The sequence below is a fragment of the Neopelma chrysocephalum genome, unplaced genomic scaffold (assembly GCF_003984885.1).
Source record: "Neopelma chrysocephalum unplaced genomic scaffold, ASM398488v2 Primary Assembly neopelma1_76, whole genome shotgun sequence".
Classification (NCBI taxonomy): Eukaryota; Metazoa; Chordata; class Aves; order Passeriformes; family Pipridae; genus Neopelma; species Neopelma chrysocephalum.
Window position 1 is genome coordinate 14,127,245 of NW_020897737.1, and position 26,427 is coordinate 14,153,671.

The 26,427-nt window shown below is 41.5% G+C and overlaps 1 protein-coding gene across 2 annotated transcripts in view; it reads right to left on the bottom strand.

Annotated features, from left to right (window-relative positions):
* Positions 1 to 26,427, bottom strand: part of ABCG1 (ATP binding cassette subfamily G member 1) — a 54,203-nt gene that overhangs the window by 17,406 nt on the left and 10,370 nt on the right. For both annotated transcript variants that reach the window (XM_027689069.1, XM_027689070.1), the window contains exons 3-5: positions 3,106 to 3,223; positions 2,239 to 2,371; positions 764 to 814 (exon numbers count right to left, since the gene is read on the bottom strand). In XM_027689069.1, the coding sequence (XP_027544870.1) occupies positions 764 to 814; positions 2,239 to 2,371; positions 3,106 to 3,223 (302 nt within the window). The remainder of the gene's footprint in view (positions 1 to 763; positions 815 to 2,238; positions 2,372 to 3,105; positions 3,224 to 26,427) is intronic.

Sequence of the window (26,427 nt, forward strand, 5' to 3'; positions counted from 1 at the left end):
GCACTTTTCCCCAGGGATGGGTGAGAGGAGCACACTTCCTAGTGAAGGTCCAGCTGGGTTATAGGTCTCCATGGGCAAAAACACACCAGGACTCCTCTCCCCTTCAGGAAAGTCCTATGTCAGCAGCAGGCAGAAGCAGGGCAGTGCAGCAAATGTGCAACTCATTCACATGGTTTAGGAAATACATGTGCATGTTTCAGCCTGGTTTTCTGCTTGTCCAACCCGCAGTCACCCAACACAGCTCCAAAATACATTAGTTGCGACTGCATTAACTTGCCCAGTGCAACAACATGCCCACCAGCACAGCCACAAAGATCTGCTCTTTCAACCATGAGCACAGAGAATTCTGCAGCAGTTACAAGAACTGCTGAGCTTTTTGTCAGTCCTTGGAAAAATTAAGGGCTACACTCACCATTGCCACACGTGACTGATGTATCTCACCACACACAAGATGCCTGAGCCCTCAGACACACACATAAGAGAACCTAAGGTGCTAAGATGCATTAGGAGGAATCCCACAAAAGCTGCAGATTTCTTTCAGTAAATCTTCTACAATTTTCCGGTCTCATACTGAAAGCAACTTTCATGGAGACTGCAGTTAACATTCCCTCCGAATGACACCTGTCAACTTTGAGCTTGTGATTTATTCTGTCATTACAAATCCAATGCAATTCCATGTCAGATAAAAATGTCTGCTTTACAGAGCTCACTTTGTGGCTCTGGCATCCCCCAAAATTCTAAGTTTGATGGACAGTGTACATACCATTTCTCTCCTCCCTTCATCTTTCTCTTGAAGTTTCAGATGAGCAGATACCTGGAATGCAAAAGCAATGCAATTGGATTTTGAAGCGGTCTGAAGCACAACCACCAGTTACAGCAGATGTCTCAGGCACAACATCCCAATGTCTAACTTAAACAACTTCTTTAAACCCAGACAGCAAATCTGAAGTTAAACTATAATGTTCAAATCACAAGCATCACATATGCCTGTGCACTAACTGAGTGTAATTTGACTTAAGCAATCACTGGAGCACCTGACAAAAAACATATTAGAAAGAAAGGCCACTCTGAAAGTCAAGGAGCTTGAGAGGAAGATGGAAGAGTCATGTTTTTTGCACAACCAGTAAATTCTCAGGCAACACTGGAAAAAAACAGTTTATTTGTGCTTCGTTCATATCACAAGGATAACTGAAGTCTGCCATTCTCCAGGATGCAAACAAATGAGCACAGAAATAAATAATCTTGTGAAAGATGTCATCTGCTGTCCTGAGAGGCAGCTCCGCAAAACATCATGATTAACCTTTATTAAAAGCAATTAAACTGTTAGGTAATTATTTTTGTCAGAGCCTTGATTGATTAATTTAGACAGCAAGTATAATCTGGGCCCAATTCTATGAAAGTGGTCCTGTGGGATTCTGACTACAATGCTCAAGTAAACAAAAGAGAAGAAAAACTTCATCACAGAAAAGAACCTTTGTAGAAAAATTAGCTACAAAAAAAACTACAGTGACTTTTTTTCTGGTCTTAAAATTTGTGAATTGATGCCAGCATACAGTGTGAGCATCCTTAGCCTTGTTTTGGTAACAACCTCTGAGAAAAACTGGCTCATTTCTCAGGCTGAGTAACAGGCACTTCTAGACTAACTGGTCAAGCCGGCAATTTGCAAACTTCTTGATGCCATGAAAAACAGTAAGAAGAACTTATGTTGCCTGTACATCTTGGAATTATTCTCTTCCTGTTGTTTTCCCATGAAGAAATGAAAGAGATTTTATACAATGCCTTTATTAAAGAAAAGGTACAAAAGAGTAGAAAGTGCAGAGACACCATGCTGAAGTAAAATAACAATTAGCAGTCAGAACATGGAAGATGGGGAGAAAGGGAGAGACAAGGTTACTCCTCAAGTAAGAACAGATCGCCCCTACAAAGATGCATTTGTGAAGAATTTCAGGTTCCATGCTCTAGGAGGTCTGAGAAGAGCCTTAGATCTTCTTCTAAATCACAATGCTGGTCACAAATTGAAAATAACAAAGCTAAAAAAGCTCACACAACCCTTAGAAGAATGAGCCTGAAGCGGAATTCAAGACAACACTAAAGTCCAAGCACTTTCACCGAGCAGGATCAAACACAGACGACGGGTTGTGGCATTGCCAGGAGTGAGAACATGTGCACAACACACAGAGATTTTTTTTTTCCATTTTCTCCTACTCAAGTAAATTAGAACAAGAAAAAAAACCTCACCATCATAGCTTCCTGGACGGTCAGGTGAGGAAGGAGCATGTCATCCTGCATGATGTAGCAGGAGACTTTGCGGAAAGAGCGCAGGTCCCGCGGCTGCCCATTGATGAGGATTTCTCCTTTCATTCCCGTCTCTCTGAAACCAACCAAGAAAACAACCAGAGGTGAATCCTGCCTTCCCTTGTGCTGCCAGAGGCCTCAGTGTGTGGAAGTCTTAGTTAATTATTGCCATCATGGAATAAAACCGAGGCAGTGGCTAGAAATCATTTTATTTCATGATTGTGCTCTCTTTTGTACAAGGCTTCTTGCAATGCTGCTGAAAATTTTACTCAAGGTTAGTACAAAATGTGTGCTGTCCTATATGAGTGTCTAAAAAAATATCAAAACATTAAAAATAGGGGTTTTTTAGGTTTCTCTATCCTGTTCCTTATACCCCAAATGACAACACAGAGACACTTCGCATCTGGCCACACAGGAGGGGATTCGGGAGGGTGAATCACTTCTGTCATTGCAGTTTGGTCAAAAAGACATCAACACTATGAAGTGGTGACTAAAGAGAGTAATTTCTTCAAGTGTTTATAAAATGTGGTTTAAAAACCACCACAAACATAAGACACTGAGTCAGATTTGTTACACAGCCAAAAAGGAGATTTTTAATTTTTTGTGTGTGTGTGTGTGTGTTTTGGATTTTAAATTGCTTCTTATTTTTGGATCTCACTTGTTAAGAGATAAATTCCCAGAACAGGACAAACAGAAAAAAATATAAGCAATAAGAATCTAATTCAAAATCTGTGAAGCATTTATTTTCCACAAACACTGAGGTAAGATTTCTTCTGCTTATCTGAACTTGGGATTTTCAATGTTACCCACCTGTATCCTGCCAGAATGTTCATAAGCGTTGACTTCCCAGCTCCCGAAGGACCCATAATTGCAACAAGTTCTCCACTGCTGAACTTCCCTGAAATTCCTTTCAAAAGGGTCTTATAACCTGGAAGAAGAAAGAAAAGTTCACTGAACCCTTAACAATCACGTCTGGGGAGCAATGAAAGCTCATTTCCACTGAATGCTGGTGACAAACGGGCATTAGCAGGCACCTGCAGAGAGGTTGATGCCTGAGATCAGCAAGCTGCAAGAACTGTCAAAAATATCTATCAAAAGCCAAATTATGAGTGGGAGCAGCAGACTCCTCCTGCAACACAAGTACTATGGTGGGATTACAGGATCACAGGCTCTTGGTTCACTCCAGGAAGACTTTCAAACAGGGCTATGAAACCTTGCTGCCAGTTTCTAAGTGTCTTCTAACAATATTTTACTAGACTGCTGTGAAAATATCTAATATTCCAAAGCTAACATAACTCCAGAGCCTTGGAGCAGACTGCCCTCCAACCACTGCAGCTTCAGCACCAAAATTTCTCACCAAAACAACAGCTTCTTAGAGAAAGTAATAGCCAAGACCTCAAAGGCAAAGCCCTTTGCCTTTGTTCATTGCCCACTAAAAGAGGTATGACAAGAAATGCAGCAAAAGGAGACACACAAACCTGTTTCAATATCTTACCACAAGGACTCTCTTATCCTAAGAACTCCAAAAGCTTGTCTAGACAGGGAGACTGACCACAGTAAACTCTGTAAAAACAACTCCCAGGGAAATACTTACTCTGGATTAAGAACATGCTGGTTTTTTCTCATTTAGATTAATCCACTCCAGAACGTCATGCCACCATAATTACATCCTCAGGCAAAGATGTTCCAGGATAACACCTCCTTCAACTTATTCCTGAGTGAATTACCTTTGTCAATAAACCTTTATTTAAAGCCTAAACTCTTTGTTGCTCCAGGTGTAAGCAAACTGGGCTCCAGTGAGAATTCCAGATTTGGACTAGTTGCATCCACCTTGCTCTGCATGATTCCCATGTTCAGGCATAAGAACTGTGTGGGGAGGGTGGAGAGAGCCCTGACCAGCATTTAAATTTTTCAGAAACTCTTCCCCTTTTATTTTTTTTGCTTGCTTACTTCATTTTAATTACAAGTGCTTTTAGCGAAAACTTTTAATAATAAAAGAAAAAAGTTAAGTAAGGTGTCAAAAAACAACCTCCAATGCTGAAAATGTTCCTGTAGTTAAATTAAAACCGAAACAGAAGGGTGGAAAATCCATTTACATGCAGTGTTAGGATTTGACAATACATTTTGCCACACTGGTGCATACGCATGCAGAATTTATATTTCACATGTAAACTATCCCAGTCCTTTGATTATCTCTAGCACAGGTTGTAGCTGGAACATTGAAATGCTGTAAAAAAAAAAAATCTCATTGTCTGCAAGCTCCTAGAAAAAAGAATGGTGGATTATCTTCTTCTGGTTTATCTCTTCTTCCTAACTCCATGATTTGTTTTCCTTTCATCTCCACTTAGCATTCTCTTCAAATATTCTTCTTTTCTCTAGCCTCAGCTCATACTCCTTCCATGCCACAGAGAGCAAATTTTGCACTAAAAACATTGTCATGCTGCCATGGGGTCTCCCAAATCCACAGCAAATACCCTTCCTTGAGCATTCCCCAGCCACAGAAGCTCTCTAGAAATATCTGATCCTACTTGTTTTTATGGCAAATGTCTTAGAAAAAATAGCTGACTAAAAGTCTCAAAATAGCCATTTTGTTTAGTGCCTTTTTTTAAACAGGCCAGTAATTTTTCACCATAAATCCTCTCCTGGACCCAAAGAAAACAACTTGTTTGGAAGCTACGAGGTAGCATGGGTATGAAAATAGCAGTGCACTCGTGTTGCCTGTTCATGGCACAAGTTCTAAGAACAAAAGCAAGGACAGTCTATCAAAAGGAACAGCTATTTCAAAGAGAGAAACTCATGGCACCCTGGCAAGGCCAACAAGCTTGTCCTTCACACCAATGTCACCATCCAAATCAGCATCTGAAGGACAAGTGCAAGGACAGGCCAGACCTTTCAGGCATGACAATATTTAATAAATAGGATCTAGAGAGACAAAGTCCTTCATTCCATCCCTCTCGTTACAGAGAACCAGCTCCCTCCCAAGCCTATTATTAAACCTGTAAAGGACTCAAGCATTAGACTGTACCTCCAATTATTTGTATCATGCACCCACCCATCATGCACGTAGGTTATGTGCAGCTGGGAAAGTTTCTCACACTGGTCACAAGCTGGCCAAGGTGCCTTGTCTTGAGCTTCCACTGGGACAGGATTTCTTTCACCAGGTCCCACATGCAGTGCACGGGTTAGGTGTCTGCCTCTATTCCCTGTCTGCCCTGCAAAGCTGTTTAACATGACAGAACATATCATGTCAACTTCACTACAACAATTTCTATTGCATGGGCTTGTTCTGACCCATATTTCCAGGGGAAAGGGTTCTTGTCAGAGTTCTGTAGTAGTCAGCTCACCATGAGTTTCAAGATCAGGACAGTATAAATATTTCACAAACTTAACAGGGAGGATAAAAACGTGTACTGCCATAAACAAGGAAGGTGCCACCTAAAAAACACCATTGTCTGAAAATGTATAGTAATGTATATACCATTACATAAAACTGAAACCCTTCCTCTCACTACATATGACTGTGAGATTTAACATTACGTATATTAAACTCATGTTTCCAAACATAATCTCACAAATGATGATCAGTTTACCTTTAATTGAAGTATCTTCCCCCTCATGACCTGCTCTTGTTTCTGCCCCTCTGATCCAGGTTTCCACTTTAAGAATCCTGCACACAACATTAAATCAGACCAGGACACCTCACAGAATCACAGAATCGGGTTGAAACAGAACTCCAGGATCATCAAGTCCAAGCTTTGACTGATCACCACCCTGTCAACCAGACCAGGGCACTGAGTCCCACATCCAGTCATTCCTTGAACACCTCCATGGATGCTGACTCCACCACCCCCCAGGGTAGCCCATTCCAATGCCTGGCAGCCCTTTCTGTGAAGAAATTCTTCCTAAAATTCTCTGCAAGTCATTTGCAATACAGTAGGGAAACATGCCTTAAGAAGAAATGGGAAAAAAAAAAACCCTATGAATTTTAGATTAGGATCCCAATCGTTGGCATTTAAAGTTGCTACAAACTCAAACCCGTCTCTTCTTTTGACTGGAAGCGCATAAAAAGCTTTTCTATTACAAAGGTTAATTTAGCAAACCCACAGAAAGATTTGACACTGTGGCAGTAGTGTGGTGCCCAGTATAATCCTTTATAAGGAATTAAAGTCCCTAAGTAACTACAGTCTTCTCTTTCAGAATATCGAGGCTAATCTTTAACAGAATCAGTTGACCTAAAACTTCTATATCAGGCCACATGTCTTTCACGAGAAACAGATTATGCATTTGAAGGGGATTGCATTCTTACAGTACAGGGACTGTTTCATGTCCATCTGCCATATATTAAGAATTTCTGACTACCTTTCATTCTGGACCACCTCATTTTCCTTAGTTCACAATCCATTCAGGAAGGAGTTTAAGTAACACAGAGTTTAGTGAAAGGCTGAACCTCAAAGCCAGCTCACCCCAAAGTGGAAGCACCTTACAGGCCACTCAGTTCCAGCACCACAGCAGCTGTTTCCCTTTGGACTGGACTTACATCAAGAGCAAGTTTAGCATCTTGACTTTCAGTTATTTCTCTTAAAACCATTTTGATTTCCAATGGAAAATTGAATCTTTCAGTTTTCCAATGTCCCTTCCTGAAGTTATTGTGACATCACCATTAAAAATATATTTAGGGGCTGATACCCCTTGGGAATCCAAATACAAGTTTTCAAGAACTGCTTATAATACAGATTCATTAACAGGACATTAACACACCATCACCAATCAGTGCAAGTACTCTGAAACTTTCTCGGTCCAACCTACTAAAAATTGAATACAAAAGTAAGAAACCAAACCCTAAACAGAAAATTTGAGTGATGCAAAATTTTTTGGTCTTAATTTCACCACACGTTGCACTCCAGAGTTCAAAGTTTTGCTTCTCCTGAGAAGCAAAATGTGTGGCTTTTTCCTCACGTTAGGATTTCCCATGAAGGTAATGTGAGGCACTGTGATATTAGATCATATTCTCAGCCAGAAACACCTGACTGGCCTGACCAGACACCCTGTTCAGGAGGTGAGTTTTCCTCCCTGCCTGGCAGCACCACAAAACCCACAGCAGCCCCTTCTTCAATGAGCAGAGGGTGACCTCATGTCTCTGATGAAGGTCTACAAAGCTTTTGCTAATGGATTCAGTAAGAGAGAAACATATTGATGGTTTTATCTGCTACCTCATGGATTTTACCAAGATTTATGGGGAGATCCGGTTTTCCCATTCTCGCAGAAACTATGATCAACCTGGAAAGAATCAAGCAAGACATCCCCTCCTCATCCTCAGGGTCGGAGCATATGCTTCAGAATGTGTCTGAGTCAGCACCAACAAAAACATAACCAAAACTCACTCCTACCTGACAGTGAATTTCCTCAGGTAAACACTGCCTCTAGGTTTTTGACTGAAGTGGTTCATTCATTTGCATTTCATTGCCAGCAACATACTCAGAGAAATGTCACACAGACTCCTAGAAGTTTCTAGGCTTTGTAGCCTAATTCTGCATCCATCAGTAGGCACCAAGGGCCCATCTCGGGTCCCGGGTGAGCACAGCAGGCTTTCCCTGCTTGCTGCAATTAGAGCAGTATTTGCCCTTCCCGATGTATTTGAACTGCTTCTCTTTCATCACAAGCTCTTCTGAAGGCAGGAAATCACCGCTGTTGCCCTGCAAGTGCCACTGGCCTGACACAGCTCAAAGGCTTCTCAGAAAATTTACTACAGCAAAAGGTAACATAGGAAATTTCAACTCAAAAAGTCCAGGTTTGGCAAAACTATAAACAACTGAAAACTGAGCCACAAAGAAATCAGCATTTGGCATTTAAAAATCAAAACCAGAGACATCATAGCCTGCTCTTTCCACACTCCCTGCCAGGTAAAAATGCAGCATTTGTTTATTAAGAAAAAAAAATTACAAAAGGACTATATTTCCTTGTCTTTTTGTGGTGCTTTTTTTCATAGGATGTGAAATACCCAGCTGGAAATACAGAAGACACCCCTGGCAAGTACTATATTACTAACCAGCCTCACTTCAATACCTTCAACAAACAACATACTTTTTAAACAGCAGTTTAAGTTTCAATACACAAGTTTGTTCTCTTACAGTATCATTAGTCAAACTATTTCTTAAATCATTACAAGAAAGTGCAGCAATTTCTTGACACTGTATATTGACCCTGTTCCATTAAAGAAACTCCGTTTTTGGGCTTAATCCTCATCTCATTTCCTCTTGTTTCAATCCAAAAAAAAAACTATGCCAAAGTCCAGGGAATTCTCCTCTGCAAAACCTAAATAAGGGAAAGCGGAATTGAGAAGTCACACCTACATCTTTCCCCTTGAGGCAGGAGTGGGGAGTCCTCCTATTATGCAAAAATGCTCCTAGAAAAGTCACGACTTTGCTGCTGCCCCTGAGATCCACCTCAGTCACACCCCGATGGCCAAAGGCCATTCTCTGGATGAGGTACTGGTCTACAGCTGCAGAAGTGAGGAAAAAACAGGCTAACTCAGCCAAATAAGGGGCAAATAAAGGGCAATTTAGTAACTTATGGATTAGAGAAAGAGCTTGCAGAAGTTCATCCAGACGTGGAAAAAACATCCTCGTGTTACGGGGCAGACATTTAATCTGTAGACTCTTTAGATTTATATCAGAAAACTGAACGGCTGGAGAACACTGGCAGAAACTCTGCACAAGACGAGAAACACACACACACAGAGATAACAGCTCGAGGCCAGATTTGCACTGGAAACATTTGGAGATGTAATAAAACATTAGCCAGGAAACATTTTTATCGTTTTTACATCATCGTTTTCCGTACACTGAGGTGTAAATATGCCAACAGAAAATTCTCTCGTCTGCTCCTTCTCAACCTATTATTCACTTTCTGCATCTGAGCCCTTTTCTCACTCCTGGGAAGCCACTCATAGCAAAGCATCCATGTGTTTACCAGCAGAGACTACACCAATCTGCTTCATCTGATTTTAACTCTGTGGGACAGGGGTAAGCAAGCAGTGGCAGTAGAGAGATTTACGTGGAGTCCCTGAAGAAAGTTACCCCATGTTGCCATCCCACGGAGTCTCCCTTGTTCTCCTCATGCTTTACTCCCCCTGTTCCCCCCTGCACTCAGTGAGTACCTTCCCAAACCCCAAAAGCAAGGTCTGCACATGGTGGTTTACAGTTCCACCTGACAACTCAGCAGTCACTCACACCCAGTTTTGTGCCAGCAAACATGATGTAGCCACACGTATTCCAGGGGATGTGTGGAGTGACCAGCAGCCATTGCAAAGCACTGGCCCACTTTGTGGGTCTGGGATATCTGGAACATGCAGTTTCAGAAGCAGTTTACAGCACTAGAAGATGATGTTGTTCTGCCCTCTCCCCCTCCAGAACACCTTCCCTGAGTTGGCTCTCAAGTGCACCTACACAAGTGAGGAACAACCAAGCCCATCCACCTGGAAATTTTCCCCAGGAAATTAAGACCAAAGAGGGCTTGTTTCCAGCTGCTCTGGCTGCAGGACTGTCCCTGTCTGCCAGGGCAAGTCCTGGGTGGAACAGGGGTGGTGGGACAGTCCTTTCAGCAGCTGGGGCTCTTCCAGTAGTTTGTGCCACCCAGGAATCACTGTCCCAAGCTACCTTTTCCATTCTGAAACACAAACAGGACTTAAATTAAATTACCCCTTTACTCATTACAATTCATGCTGGGCCATTCAAACCATTTCATTCCAAACTGCTTTTTCGCTTTGTTTTAGTATAAAACAAATGTTAAATCACTTTCCAATGATCAGATGAAGTAATGTGGGGCTTTTCACCTAAATCACTGCTAGTACAAAGGCAGGGTGTTTCCCTAACCTGGCATACAGTCAGGGAGATGTTTACCATGTATTTTTAATTCTGCTATTAACCAGCCAGGGCTCCACGTTCCCCGCTCACTACCTGGAGCACAGAATGCTTTTCTCTCTCTCAGCGGTACCAACAGGGTTTGTTAATGTTTAAGTTTGTAAATTCTCAGTTGAGAGGGATTATCTGCATCAGTCGATGATTATTTAAATAATTTGAATTTTAAAAACCCTCTTTATGGGGATTATTTAAATGGACATTTCTTTCCCAAGCTCCCCACTGAGTGCAAATGAGTTTAAGTGAATTACAGGTACCGATATTTGGGAAGAAAAAAAGGCACTTTTTAACTTCCAGAAAATGTAGGGGACAGAAATAGCTTTCCTGACAAACAGAGTGAAAAAAAATATATTGCTTTAATAACAAGAACTTTCTTAATTGTATATTGTCCTGAACTGTACCCCTATAAAGCCTTAGGGGGCAAAGTCACACTAGAAGGAATAAACATGTTTAAGGTAACTGTCTACCAAATAAAACCTATACATAAACTCATACATCTTTGGTTCATGACTTCCACCATCCATTGTATATCACAAGTGAAAAAACCTTTTTATGAATCATTTTTCCATTCCAGCTTTAGAATCAACCCATCCATATATTTCAATTCTGTTCACACGTCCCTCAGGGACATAGAACAATAGGATTTTCCATTGTCTAAGCTCTGAGCCCTGCTTTAGGACAATTAAGGGAATTTACAATTGTAATGTGTTCTTGTACCTTGCCTCAGAGAAACGACCTTCGTTATGTAAATGTCTATAAAACAGCTTGCCAGGCACCAAAACATCAGGACAGAAAGGGCAGAAAAGCTAAGTGAGTGCTTGAAGTAACCAAATCAAATTCCTCTGCCTCAAAGTCCTTTCCAACTCAGAAATGAGGAATTCATTCCTCTCAACCTAAAATAATAACTCTTTCAAGCCTTAAAAAAAAAAAAAGAAAGAAAGGAAAAAAAAAAAAGAAATTCCCCTGTGGGCAGCAAAGCTCTTTCTTTGTAGTGGACTAAACTGCATTTCTTAATATAGCCCACAGCCAGGCCTTCTTAAACATATTGCTCTTGATCCACAGCCGATTTCCCACTTAGTGATCATGGGACGGATTAGTCGTAACTCAGAGGGAGAGCTTAGCCCATGCTCACAGCGAGCCTTGTAGCATTCAATCTACCTAATTTTACACATCTAAATGTCTGATGCTTAACCTAAATTCATTTTTAGGACCCGCAAAATATCAACAGATAGAAACCAGCACACCTCACGGGTAATTAATTCTACCTATTTTGCATTCCCGTTCTGGGAAGGGATAAATAACCCTCTGGAAGGGTCTCTTTCTCTTAATTATAGTGGGAAGTTTAGGACAATTAGCTCGGATGAGACACCAAGCCTCTAGATGCTGTGAGAAATCTCATCTATTGCCAAGGAAGTTACAGCTGGTTTTAGTATCAGTCACAAATAAAATGAATATCAAGACATTTTCTGTGGTTTTAAATGTCAATTTTGATTGTGGTCCCTCAATTGCAGCAGTTAAACACACCAACTGCACAGTCCAAGTCTTCAAGCTGGATTGACAGTTCACATATTTAGATGCTTCCTAGGATGCACAAACCTATCAGACACTGTGTTTTCACTCTGTCTTTAGTGGTTAGCACTTGCTTTGCACTCTGGTAACTGGGGACAGTTCAAAACCGCAATTTTTTTCTTCAAGTAATCTACTAGCTCAAGCACACAGCACTGTATTGGTAGCACTGGGTTCAAACTTAAGCAAAACACTTCAGAGACTGAAAAATCCAAATATGCTTTGGAAGATCGATGTTAATGGAAAGCTAAATGTATAAGAACTAATTTTAAAGCAGTTTTTGAATTTCGTTTGCGTGGGTGCCTTCAGATTTTACTTCTATCAGCGCACTTCCCTTTGTGTTAAACGTGTCAGCTTTCCTTCTGTGGCCACACAGTAGAGCCTAAAGTGAGATCATGAGCCCTCAAACCAAGATTTATGACACAAAATCCCTGGTTACTCTGGGCCATGTTGTATAATAACAGAGAGCGATGAGAAGGTGGCAATCCAGACAAAGTTCTAGCAGAGGGAGAATCTTAAACCAAACTGCAGATTATAATGAATCTGAAAAGTCCCTTTAATTGTTCTCTCAGATCCCCGGACTAGATATTAAACTTATGCAAGACACTGGATCTGACAGTTCACATTGTGCAGTCAAACAAAAAAAAGCCCTGACTAAGTAAAGCTTTCACTCCTTTGAAACTCTGAAGAGTTGTGTGCACCATGCTCTTTCTCTATTATCCAGGCTGCTCATCACATTATTTGAGTATCTGAATACTGCTCTTCTTCAGAATAACTAATTAGATCTGACACTCTGTCGGACTGTAAGCTCTGCCACCTCCTAATTTTTAGTTTGAAGGTTTACTGGACTACAAAACCCCAGTCCCCTTGTCTGGCTGGATTGCACTGCTGGCCAGGCAATGTTTCTCCACAAAAAAGATGGGGTTTATGTACAGAGAACCCAGACCTCCAAGTGACAGGAAACTGAAGTGCTTCTTCTCTTCTGGACAGAGAGTTTACAGACTTTCTTGAAACACGTTCCTCCAAGAGTACAGAGGAGCAGAACAGGTGTCAGCAGCATTGTGGGCAAAATTCCTGATCCTGAAACTACTGATTACACCTCCCCACCACGATGTGAGATGGATGGGTTTGTGCCAGTGCCCTTTAATTCTATGTTCTTTACAGCTATAACCAGGCAGAGCTGAGGCCCTTAAGTAACCTGCATATGCAACCTGACCCAGTAAGAGGCCAGGTAACTACCAGACACCCTTCTTGTTACAGAAATATCTCATATTGGCTGATAATAGTTCCACTAGGACAGCTGCTTTGAGCCTTTCCTCAGATTCACCCTTTCTGTATCCCTTTATCTGGTCCTGGAGCACAGTTACAGCCTTCTGCTGAGGTTTACAGGATGCTTATGCTTATATATGGGTCCTATCTACTATTATTATAATTATTATTGTTATTGTTGTTATCAGATACAGCCCCACAACAAGATTCAGTTCTTGTCGGTTTTTTCTGTTGAATGTTTGTGCCTGAGAGAGTTAAAGCTGTTCCTCTCTCCCTACACATGCACATGAAGCCATATGCCAGCAACTGAGGAGAGAGAATGACAATTAAATAGGTCAATGAACGAGAGTAACCTTCAAACATGAATGCAAATAAATCTCTACTTGCAGCAAGACCTGATGGCTTCAGAAGCAGTATTTACATGCTGAAGCATTTGGAGATCTGGGGCATAGCTTGTACTTCGCCTGCACAGAAAATAGCTACCCTAATTTATCTTCAACCCTTAGGAAATATGAAAGGGGGGGAAAAAAAAGTATGAATGACGCACAGCTTCATCTTTCTTATGAATCTAGTGGAAATGTCTTCTCAAAGCAATATCCATAGCCTAATCCTTGTTTGATAATTGCTTTTCGCTGCCTTTTTTTTTAATTGCCTTTGTTTCTGTTACTTAAGCGCGCGGGAAAGGTCTTTCCTGACAAAAGAAAAGCCAACACAGTTTGAAATGAAAGGCTGACACATTTCCTCGAATGACAAACTGAAGTCACGAGCCTGATACACACATTTTGAGATGAAAGCTGTTTACGTGTGACAGCCGGGCAGAAAGCAATTTCTCATAAGTACCTTCATACCTCCAAGTACAAATAGTATTATTCACAGTCTTACAAACAAATAAAGCCAGAACCCTTCCCAGCATCCCTTCCTTTCGGAAAAAAAAAATAAAATCTTCAAGTAGGAGATATTCCAAAATAGCCCAGCAGCTGTTGTGAACTGAACTGCCCCATCTGCCTTTATTTCCAAGTGTGGATCCAGCTGGGTCACTCTGCAACAGGGGAGACAGAAAACCTTCCTCGCTCAGAGAACACTACTGAGTCTTCTCTGTCGATGTTCAGAGTTGTCTTTTACTGTTTCTCTCTCCCTTTCTCCTTCCAACTTATCCCCACCCACGTGTACCCAAAGCAAGGGGGGAAAAAAGCAGAAGTAAAACTTTGGCTCTCTCCTCCTACCCACCTGTGCAAGGGCTAGAGAAGAAGCCCTGGGGCTTTCTAGAGTTACAGCAGAAGCAGCTGAAGTTATTTTGCATCTCTTTCCTCCAAACTGGGCTACATGGCAATATCTAGCCCAAATGGTGCGTAAAGAAAAGCTTTCCCTCATGCTTTTGTGTACACGTTCATCACAAAGTCTAGGTTAAACTGGAATGCGAAAAAATGTCTCCTGTAAACTGCACAGGAAAAAAACCCATATGTTTTCCCAGAGTGTTTGAAACAAAAGTTGTTGTCTGAAACAGACTTCTGTGATGACTCACACGCTCACAAGACAACACTCTGTGCCCCTAGCCCTTACAGACGTGAAGAGATGCATTTCTCTGATTTCTGAAAAATGTTTTCAGTTGTGGTCGCTGCAATTTAAAAACCTGCCACGGTGTCTGAAATTTAAAAAAACACCACAGTTCACAAGTCAGCTTTGATAACGTGAAATATCGCATCTGACTCCAAACAAATACCATTATTTTTTCACATCAGTCGTATTCAACTGCAGTAGTGATGACAGTCTGGTGCAGGAACTTTCCCTGAAACACAGGCACCTGCTGAGCACCTCGGCCATCTGACCCTCTAAACAACTCCTGCACATCCTTCTCCTGCCTCTTCTCAAACACAATTGCAAGATACACTTCCATCCCCTCACATTCCCATTGCTCCCATCCCCAATCTCTCCCACAGGCAGGCCGAGGAACGCTTGGAGCCCGGAGGAGCTTTTGGAACGCACTCAGAGGCAAATACCAGAGGTGTTTTAAAAAAGCAAATGTTAAACTCACGCACTGAGTCTTTAATCCTACTATATACACCCAGGAGCAGAGACAGGGATAGAGAATTCCGTGATCAGCCTTCCAACCTGGAAGAGCTCGGTGAGCGAGAACAGGAGCTGTGTTTGGGAGAACTGCTGAGGCTGAAGAAGCTCCTACGGCAGCAGGACATCCCTGTGGCCATATGGACAGCTGGGGCACATGTCCTGGGAGACTTCTATTTTAAGAAACAGCCAAACTGATTCTGATCATTTCTCCTCAACACTTTAATGGAACACAAACAACAGGATAATATATTTACTTTATTTTAGCACTGATCTAGTAACGGATACAACTTAATGAGCCTGAATGTAAAATTATAGGAAAACCTGAAGCTTGTGCTGAAACAAAACCTGGATTACCTCCAGTTCTTGCATTTTACTTAGAACAACTGTGGTTTTGTCTCTCTTCTAGAATATTTACGCTATTAAGTTGCCCAAATTAAAACACTTTTCGTTGTCAGCAAACTAAATATAAAATCCTCTAAACACCACTGAACTAATTGTCATCTTCTGTGGCATGTCAGTGTTGAATATGTTACAAACAAAGCCCACTGCACAGGGCATTGCTGCTTCTGGAATGGAAATGAGGTAGAACGAGCACTTTTCAGCAGCCCGATTTCTGCTTTTTTCGCAGTTTGGGACTGGAGAAGTTGTCAGCCTTACTGGGAACCTTACTGGGACATATATCCACTGGACTACTTTAAACTACTAAATTTTCATCTGTTTTTAAAAGCTCCAGCTGACCTACATTTTATGTTATGGATTAGTTGAAGCTTATAGAGCAGCATGAACAAAGCTAGAGTCTTCCTGCTAACCATATATCCTAAGCAATTGAATGCTTCATCAGTAATATGTCCCATGGAAAGACGAGAATTTTCAAGAGAAAAACTCAACATTTCACACACAAAATGGAAAAAACCCACATTTTTTCAGAGGCATTGAGATTGCAGTACAGGTATCAACAAACTGATTAGATTTTACTTCACATACCCAAAAAAATTCAAATGTACAATGAAAATTATCTGAAGGGTTTTTTTTTTTAAAAAAGTCTATTGAACTTTCATTCATAACTTCAGGACATGCTAAAATAAGGCATCAGAATCATTCAGCATTTTGGAAATCCCGTCTTTTCTAAATTACCTACAGAATTATTAGTGAAGCAAGTTGGGAAGCGGGAACTCATTTCACAAAAGCATGATTTTCACCTCAGATTTCCATTTTATTCGTATTGTGAGGCAGAAAGGAAATTCAGCTTTGAGGTTTGGTGGCAGATTTTCTGCTTGGTTGTATTCTTGGCAAACCAGAAACAAACCACTTCAGAGGCCAGTGGAACTCACTGAGGCAAGGGTGAACCAAACCTAAGTCCTTGAGTCAGATCAAGAACTCCAACTTGGGTCTCTTACAGTTTCAAGAGATCTGGTCACATCCACTCGACTGGATTTTCTGTCTTCCTAACTAGAAAGTCCTCGACCCAACAAATCTCCATGAAAATGTAGTCAGAAAAAATATACAGTGAAGAAACAACATGTTTCTGCCCTGATGCACCGTCATTTTCCAACCAAAAGAGGATATTGAAAATTTCCAGAGGGACTTTCACTACAGGCTCATCAGGAGGCCCTTTGTGTTAACAGCCCTCTCCCTCATACTTTTTTCTCTGCATTGGTTCATTTCCCAGTAACAACTGTAACTTCCTTCGACACTTTCTGTCCTTCTTTACAATTAGGGAATTCAGCTGTTCAGTGAAGAGGCAACGGGCAAACTATGGACTGACTTAAGCTGGCTGATCCAACTGGTCTAATTAGACAGGAAAAATTTGGTAGTAAAAGCAGCTGCTTCCTCCACAAATTGGAAGTCCATCAAAAGAAATGAGCTATGTCAATGGCCCGAAGGCTCATGTATATCATCAGTAAAAGAAACTCACATAAAAACTGTTGGTCATCTCACATCCTTCTAATGAGATGCCTCTATAAACCATATTCCAAAATACATTTTTTTCCAAAGTCAGGACAACACGTTTCCATTTTTTCCTGGCCACCAACTAAACTGACAACGACATTTAAAAAAAAATGTTGGTTGGACACATTACCAGAAAATTAAATTTGACTTGTCACTTGAGGTTTCTTTATTCCCTTACTATATGATTTTATATCAATGAACCACCTATACTTAATATACTTCTGTAAGTCATTTATCTCTGCTGCCTATGAACACACCAGTACACACAGGAGAGAAGAAGGAGACAAAGAGTCCAGGGTGTTTACATGGTTTTCCTCACAAATACTGTCACTTTAAATGTGATAATGAAGAGACACAGTTAGAAAAATATCCCTGTCACCTCAAAACACATGCTTTGATCCTAAAAATCACAGGTCCTCTCCAGACTCGGCTCCTGTCAAGAAACACGGCACCACTAAAATCAATATACAGCAGCACAGGCTTGTGCTATTTCAGCAGCTGACACAGGCTCAGGGATCAAAAGCAGGGATTCATGACAACCTAGACACAAGGCGGTATTGCAAGGATTCAAAGACTGGAAGATGGAAACCTTCCACATCAGAATACTGATACAGCAGGAACTCAAAATTTCAATATGAGATTTTGCTGCAAACATCTACAATGCAAACATTTAATATGAGTTGTTCTACTGGGTCTGGTTGGGACGGAGTTAATTTTCTGCAGAGCAGCCCCCACGGTGCTGCTTTGGAGCTGTGACAGCATTGATAACACGGTGTGTTTTGGCTGTTGTTGCCTGGGCAGTGCTTGCACAAAGTCAAGGCTTTCTTCTTACAGAGTAGGCTGGGGTGTGCCAAAAGCTGGGAGGGGCTTCAAACCGAAATAGAGTTAGATCAGATATTAGGAAGAAATTCATTATTCTGAGGGTGGTGAGGCCCTGGCATAGGCTGCTCAGAGAAGTCGTGGCTGCCCCATCCCTGGAAGTGTCAAGGCCAGGTTGGACACTGGCCTAACTGGAAGGTGTCCCTGCCCATGGCAGGGGGGTTTGAATGAGATGATCTTAAAGATCCCTTCCAACCCAACTTCTATAAATCTCTCAGGCCTGTTTCTCGCTGCCAGGAAACACCCAAGGGAAAATGTGGTGTGCTACCTACTAGGTACAACCACTCATGCAATCCATGTTTTTGAAAACACCTGACAGACCTTAATTTAAAATCTCATTGTGAGTTGAGCAGCTCCATTACACACAGTGATAAAGCCATTGTGGTCTTCCAGGCCACAGACAGGTCTAGGGGCAGCATGTTCAGTGCCATACGGGTGATTCGCAAGTCCAAATATTTCAAGCAAATTTTTCTAAGTGAATGTGACAGAACAAGGGAAAGTAATGACAGCTGTAGCCTGTGTGCAAATGGAAAAATAAGCACCTCTAATATTGCTAGTTTTCATTTCAGTGCTACCTAAATGCTTTTGATCATTATGTGCAAGCGATGAATGCACCACCTGTGCCTTTTCTGTCCTTGTGCCAACAGGTGAGATTACCTTATGCTGACAGGGGCTGCAACAATCTGGGTAATGGCACAAGTACAGAACATTGCTCTCTTACCAGATCACAATGTTTTCAAAATATTGCTGTATTTTTAAATTTCTGTATGTACATGGTAGAGCTGAGTCACCACTCCATTTCCAATGAAGACCCGAGTGAAACACAACAAACTTTTTTTAAGCCCTGCTATCTGCCCTCAGCAGAAGAGTTTCTACTTCTGCATTTGTGATATTTTGAAGAGTTCTTTTATATTTACAGCTGATATTATTGTTAGCACAGCAGCCTCCACATGCCTTGGTCCCATGTTCTTAGTCTATTGACATGAACTATTAAGATCAAGATCTTGGAGTAGGGACAGAATCTGATCTACTCTGTTCTTCTTTCCCACATTCTCCATTTGTTTGCAGATGATAAACTGTCCTTACACAATTGAAGGGTTTGCTACACTTCCTAGAGGAATCCAAAGCAGTGCTCTCAAGACCCTCATATATCAGTAAAGATCACGCCAGAACTAGTTTCACATAGAGTGGTATATCCAAAACATAATCAAATTTATAATTTGGCTTTGCCTACAAATATCCCACCGTCTGTTATGTCAGAATAATGCTTAGGGAAACTGCACAAGGCATGCTCTTGTAGAGGGATGTGTGATGAACCTAAACCAGAAGGACATTTAGGAACTGATGCAGAACCAACACGAGAGAATCGGGCATGGGTCCCAATGTACATAAAGCCCAAGAATGGGACCTGGTCTAGTGGAAATAGCGTGGATGACGTGAAACCAGCAGCCTGTCTCCTCACTGAATTCCAGCAGAGCACAGAGTTCTGTCTGTGCCCAGCCAGTCCAGGGACAGCAAGGACAAGGGTCACCCACGGAGCTCGTCCACACGTCAGTGGTTTTGGGGGGCAGAAGCCTCCGAAGGCAATGCCTGCAAGGAGAACATGCAACTGCTTTTGGGGAGGTTTACATCTGTCACTTTTTCCATCTTGCAAAGCCACAAAGAAAATGGTGTAGGTGGACGGCTGAAGATTGCTCTTCTCAAAGGCTTCCTCCTGAAATGGGTGCCTACGCTGTAACACTGACTAAGCTGCTGGGCTTTGCTTCTGATCTCATTAGATAATGATACTGTGATACAAAAGGAGAGGTTAATCTTGACTATATCCCCAATCTCCTTTCCTTGTGTACAGCTGTAAACACCCTGGAGGCATTTGGAGCCACTTCTTCTTATGTGTTTCAGTGTCAGCACTTCCACAGAATGGCTGCGAGTGTGGATAATTAGTGGAGCTGGAGGAGACAGGGGACCATCTTCTAAAACACAGTGGGCAACTCACACAGATCACGAGGTGTATTAGTGCCAGTGTGGCTTGCAAAAAAGAAAGTGCCAATAGAGTTCTTATCAGCTCTATCCCACTCCCCCCATCCCTGTGAAGAAGAGACCCTGGAGCACTCCCGCTCACACCTCCGAGATGTGTCAGGTGTAAGGGGTACCCAGCCTGGATCCTCTCAAGGCTGACAATATCCTCACCAGCCCTTTCCCTTCCCCCCACCAGGGGTGCTCACAAATGGAAGGTTTCTAGCCCCCAAGAAAATCTGTCAGAAGAACATCTCTGCCACATTCCTGTTCCTTGCACTGTTCTCTTGCTGGCTCTTCCAAATCAAAGCATGTTTCTGTTTGTCTGCATAAAACCTCAGTATTTTCCTTTCACACCTCAAGATACACAACTCCTTCCAGTTTTCACCAGCAAACCACTGTTCAAACAAACAGAAGTAGCACTCATTTATCTGGCACATAAGCATACTCTCCTTTACACCCAGCAGGAAAGCAAGTTGCAATAATGCTCGGCTATGTAAAGAAAGAAATTCAGACAATGATGTCAACAGTTATAAACAACCCAAATTGCCCAAACAGGTATGAATTGGACCCACCACTGACACACACGAGAGCTCCAACCCATTCTTTCCTACAACTTCTAAAGAAAACAAGAACAAAGCACAAACAATATGATTACGAGAGAAATGACTGAGAATAGAAAATTACTCAGCTTATGTAATGTAATAAGTCCTATTGAAAAGCATCCACAAAACGCTGTCTTTTCTTTATACCATTCTTTACACCACTGGCACTCAGGTAGATAAAATAGCTTCCATTTTACAGTCATTTTTTCTGCTATTTTAGCCTGTTATACTGTTAATCCACTAGCAACAGACCTGAACCACTTCTAAGCAACTGATACTCTTCTGCTTTTCATTTAAAAGAAATAAGGTTGTTGCTGCTTTCCTATAATTACATCATCTTGTCACTACAAAGGAGGAGGAGGAGGAATATACACCTCTATAAAAATGTTATCTTCAAAATATTCGTTATAGTGATACACAGCCAGTTTTTGTACATAAATAAACATACCTGAGTGTATGGGTGTATGTGTGTACATACATCTATATATATGAAAACAGAGATAACCTGTATGTTTATATACTCACACACTTATATTTACAGGTATCTATATGGAGATATAAAATATAATACTGAACATGAATTGGATGTTGCCTGCTGACACATTTCCACCACCGTATAAACATTCTTTGCACTTTCTCACTTGTAATGGTGAATATCTGGACAGGAGTTGGAATCCAAGGCAGGACAAGTTTTCTTAGGAGGGAGTGGGGAAAAAAATGGCCTTTGATTTATTACAGTGTCTACTTGGCCCAAAGAGCATATTGGTGGAATTCAACACTAACATTTAAAACAAACTGCATTGGCTTCTGTATATTTTAGAATGCAGTTTTAGCAGTAAAACATACAAATAAATTAAAAATTGTCTTCTGGTATTACGCCATACTCTTCCTTCAGCAAGATTTATTCATTTCAGATGATTTATATCAGGAATGAATTTGGTTCAAAATGTTCTATCATAAGACAACAGTCCTGGCAGAATGCTGATACCTGTTCCTTGGGTAAACTCCATCCAATATGCCATTGCAGTGATTTCAAGGTTCACTTGGCCCTGTACTTTTGAAGCAATATAGTATGAATGTCTGAGACGAATTGTAGGTTGGCTTTGAAGTTATTTTTATTTACTGCAGAATGTGTGCCACCTTTTGTCCCAATTCACTTTGCTTGGGGAGCTTATTTTTACTGCCTGTCAATAAGAATCAAATGCTGAGTGCTAAAATGTCATACCCGTGCCCTATATGGGGCAGGCTGCTTTATTTTTATTTGTTTGTTTGGTTTTATAATGCACATGGTATATCTGGAATATATGGGATTCAGGAGACCAGTGCTAATGCTTCTCTTTGGAGATTAAAGGGTAAATATTATAAGTATCATTATGTATCTTCTTTAATTTCATCTTTCTTTTGGTGTCCTCAGGTGTCAAACTACCACTGGACAAGACATAACCATTCTTTATGAGCACTAAACCTTACAGTAATCCCAGGGTTCATGGGCTTATGACTACTTCAGGTAATGCATTTCTCCTTGAGGTTTACATCATCTTTCTCCCAGACAAGAAATCAAGCAGTCAACCTCCTTTAGGAGTGTCTGTCAAGCTCCTCTGACTGTTTTTGATATAGCAGCTCACACATATTGTCACAACTCAGCCTTTAAGACAGCAGAACTTGATTTATTATAATCACAAGTGGCAGCAACTCGATCCCCTATTTGCAGTTACTCACAACTTCCCTCAAACTTTCACATTAGAGGGTAAAAAATGTGCCAATGTGAGTTCCACTTCTATGATGATATACAACACAGGGAAACTTTCCATGGGCTTACAAAAAGAACTGCCAAGCCTTACTTTTTCATTTGTTTTTAGAAACAAAGCTTAAAAAAAAATCGAATCAGCCAAGAAGGTCTAAAATGGTCTTTGCTCAGTTATGAGATTAAAAGGACCAACCCTACAAACTTACCCAGTGCAAACACAGCCCCCTGAATCAGCCACTCTGAAGATGCTCCAAGGAAAAGGACTGGACTGCTGTTCCTGGAGGAAAGCCCACCAAGATGTGTCTACAGGGAAACTCCCTCCCTGGAACGCTGTGCAAGAGAGGAGGTGATGGCCTGGTGGGAAATAGGACTTACCATGTCCTGCAGGGGGAACAGAAGTTTGGGATGGTGTAAAACCAGCAGGTGGCTATGGGAACTACAGAGAGTGAGAAACACCTATCACAGGATACCTGGGGTAACTGCCAAAGGCAGGGAAAGGGATGAATCAAGGACTGAGGAGGAACAAGCCTTAGAAAAGAGATGGAAATGGGGATTAAAGGGGTCAGATACATGTGAAAGGGTGGCTGGTCAGTACATCCATCTGACCAAGATGCTAATCACTGCAGTCCAACTGCACTCCTGCTAAACACTATTCCCAACTTTCTACTGTGTGAATGCACTCACTGCTGTGAGCTCATGTGCATAAAATATCAGTGTTGAGTAGCAGAAGTTTTCACATCAGCTGCTGGAGTGAGAGGTTGCAAACCTGAGGGCTTGTAGGTCCAGGTACCACCAACAAGAGATCAGAGCCTGGGCTAGTGATTGGATTGACAGAGTGTCCAAAACACACTGGTGGAGAGACCTGCCTTGTCTGTGTGTGTGTGTGTGTGCAGCCACAAGCTGCCAAAGGAGAGGAATGGTCCCAAAGCCCCACCAGGTTCAGCTACTACCAACAGTCCCGTTTTACAATCACCACAATTAGAAACCCTTGCAAACTTCTTGTGAAGAACTCACAGTTCTGATTACAAAACAGACCCGACCCAACTGGTTTTCCAAAACGCCTCCCATCAATCACCTGCACACTTCATATTTATGGACTGTCAATTTGTTCCTCTGGGACAAATTCTCCTTCGAGTAATTCTTCAAGACTCAGGGTCAAAATGAAAGCCCAGGGGATTAATTCTTCATGGCCAGCTGTGCACAGATGTGTCCCTCTGCACTGTCCTTGCCTTTCTGACTCCTACATTTCTCTTCTGGCAGCACATGACCTTCACCTCTCTGAGTGGAGACAGAAGAGAAACTCAGTCCCAGCCAGCCACCCAAAGACTTCAGCTCCATGAGCCTCAAATAGTTATTTTAGATAATCAGGCCTTGATATTCATATGCAATAATCTGGCAGAAGCTTTGTGGCTTTTTGACCCAGAAAAAATAACTCTCTTCCTCTAATAGCAAATTTAGCTTCAATCCCCTTTCTTTTAATTGTGCACTCATTTACCAATTCCAGCCCTGTCATGCTGGTGTTATTAGAGTGCTTAATTTCCAAAGCACTTAAGGTAATAACTGGATCATGACAAAAAAAAAATTATACTAGCCATGCTCTGTTGGTGCAGCCTCATCCACTTGACTGCTTCCACAAGAACAAAACAGATGCAACAGGACAGAATTTAACTCCATTGCTTAGCAAGGGCATTAAAACCTTCCGATTTTTTTCTTTAAATTTATATTTACCAGGTTCATCACTTCACTTGAAACTACTTTCTTCTCCTGTCTGGCATAAAAGCCTACCCTCTAAAGATCAGCAAGAGACAGGGCACAGGTCCATTCTCATTCCCCCAGGAACCTGACCAGTGCATGTTCTATCTTCTCCTCTCTCCTGTAGCAGATGTACTGCAATTATAAACAACATTTGTCATTATTCTAAACACGCTAAGCAGGAAGAAATATGATTCTTACACAAAAGATGTAGGCTGTAGATGCTAGATGAGAAGCAGATGGTAAATTAGCTTGTAAAGCCAAGGTCTCTGCCATTTATTTTTACTTGGAACAGATACATAACAACAAAAAAAAATGGACAAAGAACAAGAGGTTAACTCCATCTGACTATTATGTAATTCCAGATAGTTCTGCCTGATAAGAATTTGGATGGCTTCAGCCCTATACCCTCTGAAGAGAATTAAGTCTTCAGAGCGCATCTGTTTCTTCCCCTGAAATCAGCAAAGTTTAAATGAACTGGAAATGAGAATACAAACCCAACAGAGACAAGAAAGTAAAGTCCAATCAGGAAATGCAGTTGCACAGGTTCCCACAGCGTGACTCAAGACATATTGCAGCATCTCCAACCACGCCATTTCCTAGACAGAATTATTTTGTCCCCGTTCCAGAGACACTTACATGGGACTAGTCCTTCCGGATTTTATGCCACCACTTACATTCTGATCAAATATTCATTCTAAAATCTTCTTTTCTAAGAGACTAGGTGTCCAAAGGCCAAATTAAGCTCAAACATCTGCACTGAAGCACATAATTCACAAGGGAGCCACTTTCAAAGACCTGAATCATCATTAATGAGGTATTTCCACAGGCCTCCTGACATTTGTAGGAAGCTATTGAGATTCAAACAGCCACTGAAAACTACCAAAACTGGCCTTCTATGTATGTGCTGTTACCTTTTGCCATCATACTTGGGGATGAACAAGTCAAAGGATTGGCTGAAAAGGGAAGTAATTCTTCCATACATATTGTATTAAATGTTCTTTTCATAAAGTTGGTGAAAAAGTGATTACATTTGGACAATTTGGGGACCCTCAGTCTTCCCATTTCCTAATTAACACAGACTCTGATATCAAGAAGGAGATGCCTTTTAAGGTTTGGTACTGGGCTTGATGAGGAAGGCTCTGCCAGTCCTTGGCACTGAAGCTGTACTTGCAAATTGCCTTCACACTAGAGAACTAAGTTTTCCACATGGTACAGTCTAAGTAAGGGCTGGTGGATTTCCTGCCCTCTCTACCAATGGTGTTAACCAAAAATTGCTAACTTCTAGGTTCAAATCTTGCACAGTGGACAGGCAATCTGAACCCCTAACACCTCAGTTTCTTGCTGTCCCAAAGCTTTTGATAGAGAAAAGTGATGTTGTGCAGAAGCCTCTGATACAAAATTTGGTAATATTAAATGCATGTGATGTCTTTTGGAAGGAATACCTAAAAAAAGAGGGGCATTTTGTCATCTTACATGGATGTCATGTTTCAACAAGGTCTTTTACTAAAGCTCTTAAATAAATTAGCCTGACAAGAAGATAGATGGCCGGTTCTCAAACAAATGAGAAAGCAGCTAAAGCAACAGGAAACAAAAGAGTAGGAGTCAGTGGTCAACCAGTGAAGCAAGTTTACCCCTGAGCCTCGGGGAATTACATGGTGTTCACCCTGCTGCTGAATGGTTTGAAAAAGCAGGCAAAGAACGAGGTGACAGCATGAACACCAAAGGTTCAGGGAATGATTTTATGAAAATAAAATCCAGTGAGAGTTAGAGCTAGGAAACACAATGACACCACACCTAGATGAGGAAACCTCTGAGCTGCAGGCTGTGGGAACCTGCAGAAACAGTGCTACACACCTGCCTGCATCTGAACTCTTCCCCACACACCCAGCTCTGCCTGCTGTCAGAGAAGGGACACAGGGCAAGCTGACCTAAACTCCCAGCTTATATTTGTCAAAAACTCAGTCTTAGGTTAAACACATATCCTTATGCCCCTCAGCAGAGGCGAGTCACAGAGGTTCTAGGGGTAAACCATGCCTAAGGCATTTAGGTCTTGCCCCAGGGATGTTCATTTTGAGAATGAACACCCACCCTTCAGTTTGCAATGCTTTAATTTTAAATCCAAATCAGTTCGTTCCCACGTGCTAAACTACCATGTAGATTTTGCTGACATTCTCCTTGCATGTTGTTTTGTGTAAGTTTTGAGATCTTAATTTTAATAGTAAGGCTAAACACTGTTTTCTAATAGAGGACAAAGGTACCCATCAGTTTAATGGATACAGCTGTGAATTACAAAGCAGTTGAGTATTCCTAGTGAGAGTCTACCACATTTTGAGTAGTATCATGTTCCCTGTCTTCCCAAAGCCAG